At 45.9% G+C, this 11723-nt stretch overlaps 2 protein-coding genes across 2 annotated transcripts; both read left to right on the forward strand.

Moving 5' to 3' along the window:
* The first annotated feature begins 967 nt into the window (after window positions 1-967).
* Window positions 968-5525, forward strand: LOC133901017 (uncharacterized). Its single transcript, XM_062342310.1, has 4 exons — window positions 968-1010; window positions 3063-3334; window positions 5073-5220; window positions 5315-5525. Exons 1-4 carry the CDS (start codon window positions 968-970, stop codon window positions 5494-5496), a joined length of 645 nt encoding a protein of 214 aa, XP_062198294.1. The 3' UTR covers window positions 5497-5525.
* A 2522-nt stretch (window positions 5526-8047) lies between these two features.
* Window positions 8048-10123, forward strand: LOC133901092 (F-box protein SKIP23-like). The gene has a single exon (XM_062342383.1). It carries the CDS (start codon window positions 8804-8806, stop codon window positions 9995-9997), a length of 1194 nt encoding a protein of 397 aa, XP_062198367.1. The 5' UTR covers window positions 8048-8803; the 3' UTR covers window positions 9998-10123.
* The last annotated feature ends 1600 nt before the right edge of the window (window positions 10124-11723 follow it).

Consider the following 11723-nt stretch of genomic DNA (forward strand, 5'->3'; position numbering starts at 1 on the left):
CCATAAAGCTTGTCATATTGATATACAGAACTCGAAAACTTTCCAGGTCACCTCGTACCTCAAAAGAAGTAGAAAATGGAGCCTGGCTCCCTTTCACTTCAGCTTTGAGAAGATAAAATAAAGCTTATAGCAGCCGCAATCAACAGTTGGTGTGGCGTCGCCTTCAGAGTCGCGATCGATGGTCCACTTTGGTTTCGACAGATAGTGCATAGCATCATCCGGAGAAGCCGACGCATGCATGAATGTACTTTGCCAGCCGAGCATGTCTCCACGACGGACAAATTATTGGGGAAGAAAAAGGACAGGTAGCGGCCCGTGACGGTACACGCAAGTAGGTCCGATCCATGTGGATCTGCATGGGCATAACTCTACGCTGCAATGCATGCATGTGGATCTGCATGGGCCTAAACTCTACGCTGCCATGCATACATGCACGCATGCACTTACCCGCGCATAGTCTACCTTCCCGTAGACTGCATTCGATTGTAAATGTAGATCATTTTAAATTTATACATCAGAATTAAGAAAGTAGATTAAATAACCTTGTTACCCTTTATTTATTCTGTATTGAAAAAAATAACTCATTTATTTATGAGAGTAGTAATATTTATTAAACAAGGGTAAGATGAAAACAAAAGAGAGAGAAAAATACATAGAAGTTCAAAAATGCTTTATATTTAGAGAATAGTTGAGGAGACTAAAACGACCCATATTTGCAATCAGAGGGAGTAAATCTCAATGTAAATTAATAATTCTAATAAATTATGAGTAGTGTAATATTCGTGTTCATGCATGCATGTATTCTTTGCACATGCATGCCAGCACGTGCGACGTGAAGCACGTGTGCTAACAGGGCTTGGATTATTGTTGAACATGCATGCATCGGTAGGCGGATCTGCCAATTTCAAATAAAGCTTAGTGATGTTGTCGGGGGTTAGCGATTAATCACAGCGGGCCTGCTATCAGAATGGCAAAAGCGAGGGCGCAGCAGCTTTTGGAAGACGACGTTCGTAATTTCGTACTCAAACATCTGACACTGACAGGTTGGTGCAGCTTGAAATTGCCCGAGAAACGATCGAGCATCTCTCACACGAGTGAATGCATGCAAGAGGCCGGCCGGCACCTTTTACACGGGTGCCACCTATAGATGAACGTCATTTTCAGACACGAGCAAGTGCATGCCGGCCCCTACCCATCTCACGGACCACTACACGTCATGCATGGCGCCCTGATATTTCACACACTTTGTTCTAGCCTACTGAGGTCGGGCACAATAAGAAGTAAGGCCCTCGGCCTCGACCGATCAACAAGGTGAGCGCCATGGCAAACCCTCACTGCCCAATTCATGGCACACCTTCAATCCCGATGGCCTTGGAGACTGCGATTCTCCCTGTCCTCCCTCTGTCTCGACCTCGCCGGCGCCGTCCTGTGTCATGCGCTTCCGCGGCCACCGACACACCTCAAGCCACCACGGCGACGGTGCTCGCCAGTCGCCACCGCGCGCCAACCTAAGGTGACGAAGTGTAACACCCTGTGTTTCGGGTATTTTTAAAAAATCACTAAAAAAAATTAACTTTTTAAATTTTACAACAAGATAATACCGTTTGATTTGAACATGGCAAAGTATCCCAAAAACATGTCAAAATTAAATTTTATATTTTGCAAACTTGCACAAAAGTATTCATGCTGCATTTTAGAGTTTTCTAGATCTATTTGGATTTTATATTGCAGTTCAAATTTGAATCTCCGCTCCTACTCTGAAATTCACAGATCAAGTCTAAGGGCATGTTTAACAGAGCTTCCAGATCAATTTCTAAAGTGGAATCACTGGAAGCTCTGTCAAATGACAGTTTGAAATTTTTAGTTTCCAGAATGATTCAATGAAAATGATTATCTGAAATTAACTAGATATTAAAAGTTAAAAAACTCAACTTCACTAGTTTATTTCATTCACAAAATTATTTCATCCGTAGAATCATTAAACAATATGCCCTAAACCTCCACTTCCTCACTGGGCCGAAGCCCAGCACTTCCCTCCATTCCAGCCCAATCCAATTCCCCTCACGTCGGCCCATCTCAGCCCACTCCGTCTTCGTGTCCGCACCGCGTCTCTGGCGCGTGGGTCCCACCGCCCGTCGTCTTCCTCCTCTCGCCATCTCTCCCTGTCTCCCCTCTATCTTCTCTCTCTTCCGAGCGCCTGTCGCTCCGTCCCATCGTCGCAGACTTCAGCCGCCAGAGCCTGAGCCCGAGAGTCCCGCTCGTCTCGTCTCGCCGACCATACTGCTAACATCCGCCCTCCGCGCAATCCCAACGAGCCGTCCCCTACCCAGCCGAGAAACCGCCACCGCCCATGTCCCCTTGCTACCCGACCTTTTCTACCTTTCTGATATTTCTTCCTTCACCGCCTTATTGTTCTTCTCACCGCCATAGTCGGCCTATTTAAGCCGAGCCGATCGCCTTCGCCGTCGCCGGTGAGTCTCTCTACCTCTCCTCTATATTAGTGTTAATCTTGTTGCATGCATGTTTATTTATCTTGCATTGTACTGCTCACGTATTAGGTGAGTTCATACGTGTGCATGGATGTCTACTGAGGCTTGCACGTTGCATTAGTGAGTCATGCATGAACGTGTGTTAGCCATAGGCATGGTAGTTATTTAGTGAGCGATGTACTACTCGGTTAGAGATGTGACCACCGAGATTACAGGGTGCATGCATTAGGATAGGGATCATGCATATTTAGTCATGTGCACGTTGGAACGTGTAGCGCTTAAGACGGATCGAGCCGGTGGACTCGGAAGCCTGGGCGTTCAGCACTTGTCTATTTAAGTTAAGCACTTGTATTAGGCAAAAACAACACAAAAAAGAAAGAAGCAAGGAGAAAATCTGGCTAAGCAGTTGCGGCCAGGCCAAAAAAAAAAAAAAAAAAAAAAAAAAAAAAAAAAAAAAAGAAGCAAGGAGAAAATCTGGCTAAGCAGTTGCGGCCAGGCCAAGTGTGTGCTTGTTTCTCTGGTCTTTGCGTTCATCTTCCAGCTAGTGCTCGCGTGTGTTTGTCTTTGTGATAGTTGTGTCCACAGAAAAAGAGTGCGTGAGTACCAGAAGCTGGGCCAACACTCTATCCTGCTCATCCGCACTCCTCCTTGCAGCTTCGAGCCCACCGGAGGCCGAGCGGAGCAGGATCGATCCCGATGGCCTTGGAGACTGCGATTCTCCTTGTCCTCCCTCTGTCTCGACCTCGCTGGCGCCGTCCTGTGTCAGGCGCTTCCGCGGCCACCGACACACCTCAAGCCACCACGGCGACGGCGCTCGCCAAGTCGCCACCGCGCGCCAACCTAAGGTGACGAAGTGTAACACCCTTTGTTTGGGGTATTTTATAAAAATCACTAAAAAATTTGAACTTTTTAAATTTTACAACAAGATAAAACCATTTGATTTGAACATGGGCAAAGTATCCAAAAAACATGTCAATTTTAAATTTTAAATTTTGCAAACTTGCACAAAAGTGTTCATGCTGCATTTTAGAGTTTTCTAGATCTATTTGGATTTTATATTGCAGTTCAAATTTGAATCTCCGCTCCTACTCTGAAATTCACAGATCAAGTCAAAGGGTATGTTTGGCAAAACTCTCAGATCAGCTTCCAGAGTAGAATCACTAAGAGTTTTACCAAATAACAGTTTGAAATATTTAGCTATTTGAGTGATTATATGGAAATGATTCTTTGAAACTATCTAGATGTTAGAAAGTTGAAAAAAATCAGCTTTACTGGCTTAAAGTCTAGACCTCATCTTCCTCCCTGGGCCGAAGCCCGTCACTTCCCTCCATTCCAGCCCAGTCCAATTCCCCTCACACCAGCCCATCTCAGCCCACTCCATCTTCGTGTCCGCACCGCGTCTCTGGCGCGTGGGCCCCGCCACCCGTCGTCTTCCTCCTCTCGCCATCTCTTGTCTCCCCTCTATCTTCTCTCTCTTCGCTCCGTCCTCCGTCCCATCGTCGCAGACTTCAGCCGCCAGAGCCTGAGCCCGAGAGTCCCGCTCGTATCGTCCCGTCGCCCATACTGCTAACACCCGCCCTCCCAACGAGCCGTCCCCTCCCCAGCCAAGAAACCGCCGCCGCCTATGTCCCCTTGCTCCCCGACCTTTTCTCCCTCCCTGATATTTCTTCCTTCACCACCTTATTGTTCTGCTTCGCACCGCCATAGTCGGCCTATTTAAGCCGAGCCGAGCGCTCTCCTCCCCATTTCCTCCTCTCACCCTTCTCAGCCCCCCCCCACCCAAAAAAAAAAATCCAGCCACAATCATGATTCACCGTCGCCGGTGAGTCTCTCTACCTCTCCTCTGCTCTGTAGGCTCACTCGAGACCTCCCTGCTCATCCGCACTCCTCCTTGCAGCTTCGAGCCCACCGGAGGCCGAGCAGAGCAGGATCGAAACAAGCCGCCGCCACCGCCGCCAGCTTCGCTCCTCCTCTTGCTCTAGTCACGAACTGCCACCTTCCAACCTCGGTGAGCATCCTCATCCCATGCCCGAGCTCCTCCCTCTCTCCCTCAACCGCACCGACAAACTCCTTCGCCGCCGTGAGAAGCTCGCCGCCGGCCACATACATGCCTCCTCGAAACGCAAAATAGCCATGTGCGAGTCTATGGAACCTAGATGACAAAGATGTAGCCATAGCTCGAGCAGTGGGCGGACGCAGCTATAGACATCTACGTCCCCAGCAACCCTTAAGTCCCATCAATGGAGGATGTGTACTTATGTTGGTTCCACACGACGACGTGGGTTAAGTGCATGCTAGTGCTTCTGGAGCCACCGTAGTATGAGTCGGAAATCACTGATACTTCCGCTACTGAGCCAACGGTGACGTACCATACCATAGTACTACTGATTTGTATTCTTATATTAAATGTGTTCTCTCGTGCATTATAGTTGGACATATGTAAGGATGTTAGCACAAAATTACTAGACTTCGTGAGTCATTAGGAGTCAATCCCACCTCAGGTTGACTTGCTCGAGCTGATGGCTAGTCTATGTTGGCTTGCATGCTGTTGCCTCGACAAAATTTTGATGCACTACTTGCCAGAGGTTACCGGACGTCGTCGAGCCTAGCACACACAAGAGGACTCAAGCTACGGTGACACGCTTCAACAAGGAACCAACATCGTCGTCTCAGCCACCACGGGTGCGCTACATGTCGACTCCTGGTTTCCACTCGGGTGCTACAGTTCCAGGTCTACCACTCTGAATTTGATCACTCGGGATTGCATCTTATAATTTAATTATTATGTGATGCGCAATATTTGACATGGTGGTACTATGTAATAGTTACAGGCTCCTTCGATACTACGTCTGGCTCGACGCACTCCCTACCAAACGACTGGTTCATCATTACGCTCGATGAAGAGGGCCTGTCACAGAAAGCAGGGGCACCTCTACTAATGCAGCCATCGCATGCCAACCCTAGCACCCCTGTAGACGCTGCACGGACTTCATCATGTTGCAGCTAGTCGACGTAGGCCGACGGGTGTGCCCAACAAGCGCAGGAGGAGGGAACTTATGGTGATACGGGCATGGACACAAGGGATCGAGGCATATGGTAGGATTGTCGATGTGGATGATCAACTCGTCCTCCTCTAGAGGGATTGAAATATTATCAACCTCATGCTACAGGCCAAAGATACGATTTTGCAGGTGATGGATGTACTCTGGATGTTTTATTCAACGGGAGGATCAACCCATCTCGTGTAATGGTAGCTCTCGCAGTCGTCTGACTCTTGCAAATACATAAAAATTAAAGACTAAAATGTCCTAAAGTACGATACTAAACTTGTTGGCACTATCACCCTTCCAAGAGGACATCGGAAGAATCAACTACCTCTATTAATGCTATCATCATACATCTGCACAACATAGTCGTATCCATGGGAGCATTTTGGTCACTCCTTTTTCGGGTGGTCGTAAATCCTCAGATGATGGGGTGTCCGAAACTCACTCTTTCCCTGCAAAAGGATGTTCTCAAGTGTCTCCTCTTACGCACTAGGACCAAAGGAACCCGATCATAACGCTGGTGCTCTCCCTGCGCCAGTAGACCCTCTAGTTCTATTGTTTTGTTGTGCCTATGGTTCGAACTATGCGAACCTTTTTATAGATGCACTACTGTGAATTAATTATGCTAACATTACCGTTAAGCCTAACATACTATGCTTATTGTAACGTTGAACCTTAATCCAATGATTTAAGATATAGCCTTTTCAAGCATAGGCTTTTCAGAACTATATGACTTTTTAGAACTAGTCTTTTCAGAAGTAGCCTTTTTAAACGTAGTCTTTTCAGAAGAAGCCTTTTCAGATGTAGCCTTTTTAGGCATAGCCTTTTAAGATGTAAACTTTTCATACGTAGACTTTTTAGATATAGCCTTTTGAGAAGTAACCTTTTCAGACTTAGGTTTTCAAGTGAAATCTCCATGGACTCAGTCCATGAACCAATACTGATTTTCTGTATAAATAGCAGCCCAGGAGGTAATGTGTCCAAACAAACCAAAGCCTTATCCTCTTACCAAAATGGCCTCTGATCCTTGCTCAAAGATTCAATGTCGGATCTTTTGTCAGCTAGGGTCGAAGTTCCGATGTGCTGGTGCGGAGACATGTGTAAGGTTAGGAAGCCCAACGACTTCTTGGACACCTACGGTAGGAAGTTCTTCATGTGCTCCAACTACGAGTATGACCCACCAGAGGGCAGCATATGTGGTGTCTATTACAGCCAGGTACTCACATATTGTAGAACTAAAACACAACTATCTGTCGTTCATCACTTACAAATTTTTCATTCTTTGCTAGTCTCTTCCCTTACTATGTAACTTCATATTGTGGATCAATACTGAGTAGAGTGAAGCACATATGTTCCTCCTGCACACCTAACACCAGACGGCATGGAAACGATTATATGAAATGGAAGCCGACGAGAGGAGAGAGGCAACCCTCAAATGCCTACAAGAGAAAGAGCAGAAGAGGAGAGAGGAGCAGAACCGCCTCAAAGCGGAGGCGTGTAAGGCAGATAGGGAGCGGAAGCACGAGATGGCATGTTGGGCTCGTGAAGCTGGACTGGGGTCCGCAAGGAAGGGAACCAACTCTGCACTCAGTAGAGTGTTTGTAGTAATCGAGATGTTAGGTTTAGAATCGGTACATGTCTAGGTTACTTTCAGAACTGTACCATACATACTAATGCCATCATTACTTCATGTATGTGGCTACTTTAATTTCGCTAAGACATGTTAGGTTTGCCACCAGTACATGCCTATGATGAAATGAAAAATATACTGAACATGTCACTATCGTTGTTAGAGTCAGAGTATGGCATGCTGTGCTTCACGCAGTTTAACATTTCAATATTATAAGTGGTATTGTTTAGTGCTAACATATGCCTAACCCGACCATTTGGATGTACACTGAATTTTGCTCCGGCTTGCCTCATTAAATATATGATTCTTCCCAAATTAAAAAAATATAGTATTAATTTTTTTAAGAAATGACACATATCGACATACCATTTGCTGATAGCCCTATCAGCATTCGAAGTGCCGACATGCCTATTAGCATTTGAAGTGCTAACAGGCCGGTCGGCTATCACCTAGCCCCACAACCATATCAGTGTCTACCCAGGGGCCTTTCTGCATGCGGAGTGTTGACATGCCTTTTTGGCTCCACATGCGTGCCGACAGGCCTCGGGCCCACTATCACGTAGGTTATTGGCATGCGGAGTGCCGACATGTACCTATTCTTGCAATTTTATGATTTTAGATATTATTTTTGTAATTTTGTAATAAAATAATATTATTTAAAAACTTTATGGTTGAGGCTGTTGGGGAGGACAAGGGCAGGGCCGTCGGGGACGGAGGAGGCCGATAGGGAACTCAGGGGCAAGGGCGCTCAGGTAGCCTCCATAGCCGTCGCTCGGGTGGTGACGTCCACGGCTGCCCACCCTGGTTCTACTCTCCATGGGGCTTATTGGGGAGCGCAAGGTTTTAAGGCCACCGGGGACGCATGGTGTGTGTGTGTGTGTGTGTGAGAGAGAGAGAGAGAGAGAGGAGGGCAATATGTGACTAAGTGCGTGAGGCAATATGCGGCTATGTTTGGAGGAATATACTCACCTTACTTGTGTTACAAACCGGCAATAATATATCACTATCGGCTTATAACATGTACTGATAGTGAAAAGTAGTACCACTACCAGTTCATAAGGGATATACTTTGATCGGCCATTTGACATTATGAGTCAGTTATCATTGTCGGCTCTAACCGAGCCGGTAGTGATAGGCCGATAAGGATGAGGTGATGTAGTAGTGTTGCCACGGGAAGACAAGTTGGAGGAAGTATGAAGGATGGGATATGCTAAGCAGGTGCCCGTGAATACAGCTCCTCGTGAGAGGGTGGTGAGTGGTGACAGAAGTGACTATGGGCGCCAAATATGTATCCAGCCCACGGAGCATGCTGCATGCATGTATGCAATCACTACTTCCTCAAAGTATGGGCTTCCCGGTGTTTGTGGGGACGCACGCCAGATTTTCACAAGCAGAATCCGAAGGGGAAGTCTGGTTTTGTTGGGATGAAGAAGCGAACTCGATCGGTTTACCCAAATGAACCCGCGTACGGATCGGACGAGATTGCCAACAAGCTGTCGTACCGTACACGATCCGAATTCTTGTACAACAGCAGATTCGTCGTCTACATAATTCGCGTGGATACGCCGTCGATCAGAACTCCGAAGCCGGCCCAGCAACCTCATGAAAATTGATGGTCTCGTGTCGCGCACCGCACCATGGGCGCCTGGCCAAGCAAGACGACCCCCGATAGCTCGTCCCGCTGGTCGGCCCTCCCGCCGGAGCTCGCCGACCTCGTCCTGCGCCGTCTGTCCTCCCTCGCCGACCGCGTGCGCTTCGCCTCCGTCTGCCGCCACTGGCTTCACGTCGGGATCAAGTACTCGCCGCCTTGCTTGCCACGGGTGCTCCCGTGGCTCAACTTCCTCGACGGCTCCTTCCGAAGCTTCCCGGACGGCGAGCTGCACTTCTTCCGCTTCAGGAAACACGCGCTGTGCATCGGCTCTTTCGGCACCTGGCTGCTGTTCGAGGAAAAGGGCTGCAGGCCTAGTCGCCGCCGCTTCCTCAAGAACCCGCTCTGCGGAGCCACCACGCGGCTCCCCGGCCATTGCAACGAGCCTGTCGATCTCAACCCTGATGGCTCACACGGAACGCGTTCCAGCTCCACATCCACCAACTTCTTCATCGGCAAGGTCATCGTATGCTCGAGCAACCTCATCGCCGCGAAGGTTAACTACCACGAGCGCCCAGATGTGGTTGTGTGTTGCCGTCCGGGCATGTCGTCATGGTCGACAGGCCTGTCCAATGGCCGTTGGTACCAAGACATGGCCTTCTACAAGGAGAAGCTCTTCACTGTCACCACCGAAGGCGACCTCTTTGTGCACGAGGTTACCGAGGACTGTGACACTGGGGAACCGAGGGTTTCTCGGATAGAACAAGTGATTCAGGCGCCACCACCATTGACGTACACGTTGTATGGGTCTTTTTACGCGACTTTGAACTGCGTCAAGACATGTTACCTTGTTATCTCTCGTACTGGCAAGTTGTTGATGGTACGGTGGATCGTTCACTACGATTACTATAATTCTGAGGATTCCACAAAACAAATGACAATGAAAGTGTTTGAGGCAGATTTAGAGATGTCTCAATGGCTTGAGGTGGAAAGCTTGGATGATCAAGTGCTCTTTGTTAGTTCAGACTGCTCCAAGGCCGTTAGCGCATCTAGTCACGGTGACAATTTGCAAGGGAACAAGATATATTTCGTCGATGACGGTCTATTGTTTTGGGACTTCTGGCCAACCAGCAATCCACGTACCTGTGGTGTATACGATATGAGCAGCCACACTATCCATCCTATTTCATTTGGTGAATTGCACATCAGTGATCAATTGAAGGCATCATGGTTCTTCCCATGATCTGTTCACCTCTTGCAGGAGTGTCTAAGTACACGTATGGTATATATGCTCCTTCCTCTTCAAAAGATCAGAAGAAGACACATACAAATGAATGCATCAATGTACTCATCAATTTCGCTATGAGAGGTGTTGGATATATATAGACACACACAGCGGCGAAGCTAGCGTCGGAGAGAGGGGGGTGCGTAGCTCTTTACTGTTCATCGAAGCTACAGTAATTTACTGTTTATCGAAGCTAATTTTAGTAGTATTTTTGAATAGGAGGGGGGTGCATATGCACCCACACCTCATAACCTAGCTTCGCCACTGGACACACACACATATATGTGTGTATATATGACTCCTATTTAACACCCAGCATGTTAAATAGGGGTGTTCCGTTGTCGGTTTTCTAGTTTTGGAATAAGTATTTTTCCTGTTTTGTAATACGAATTTATGGTCGTCAGTTTCCTGTTTTATTATATGTGATTTCTGGTTGGTTGGTTTTTCGGTTTTGGAATAATGATTTTCTTGTTTTTCTCATATTGGGTTGGTCGGCACGTTAAATAGCATGATCCTATATGTATACATATATATAGAAAAACTGGTTTATACTCCCGGTTTGATCCATAGTTCATCCTAGTATAACTGAAATATATACTACTTTCTGATATGTATATATATACTATTTTCTGAGATGTATATACTTTTTATAAGTTAAATATATTTTTTTCTAAGATTTATATACTACTTTTTAAGATGTATATACTCTTTCTGAACACCCATTAGAGAGGTAGTTTGTACACTGAAAGTACAGAAAATGCTTTGAGTGTGTCTATATATATATATATATATATATATATATGTGTGTGTGTGTGTATGTATAGAAAAATGACATGTATCTCTGCACTGTACATATATGATGCATTATTTATCATAGATCTAATTATTAGCCACTGTGGGAGTGTAAGTGTTTAATAAAACTAAAACCAGTTCTATTTTTTTTATCACATGATCTAATGGCCGATCGTACGTGCACGTGGTAGATAGGTTACACGAGCTGGCATCAATTCCAGGAATTGATTCCCTTCCTGCTTGCCAAATTTAAACTTTTGTATCTTTTGAATGAAGTACCTGATCCATGATCCATTTAAACGTAACCGGTGTGTACCACTGGATCTTGTCAGGGTATCTTCAACAGAAGATCACTGTTGGTCTGTTGCTTATATTTTGGATTGACTTAGTAATTGTTTATTGTAATTAATTGTTGTAATGGTTTGTTCACTTTGTTCCAGAGTTCAACCTTTTTATTTCACTAGCATTCTTTTTTTGTTGATAGAAAACAGGAAAACTGGTCATCTCTTTGTCTTTTACTTTTCTACACATTACCTTTTGATTTTAGGTTATAGGGTGATTTGGCGGCTTTAGTTTGCTGTCTCTGGCCTCGAGTGCACAGATCCATGACACTTCTGAACATCAATAACATTTTTCATGACTATATGCGAATATACATCATGAAGATGATTGTTTCAGTTGGTACATAGCTAATTTATATGGATCACCGAAACATATATTGTTGGACCCCGGTTTAAGGGTCCATTGTGCCTCTCGTATCATTCCCTTGAATCAATAGCTGATAAATATATTTTTAATAGAATAGCATCACAATCATACTTCGATTATATTACAATATCATAATTGAGTCTTACATAGGATTACATCACATAGTTCTTTCACAAATAGCCAA

This window comes from Phragmites australis, chromosome 19, assembly GCF_958298935.1.
Source record: "Phragmites australis chromosome 19, lpPhrAust1.1, whole genome shotgun sequence".
Classification (NCBI taxonomy): Eukaryota; Viridiplantae; Streptophyta; class Magnoliopsida; order Poales; family Poaceae; genus Phragmites; species Phragmites australis.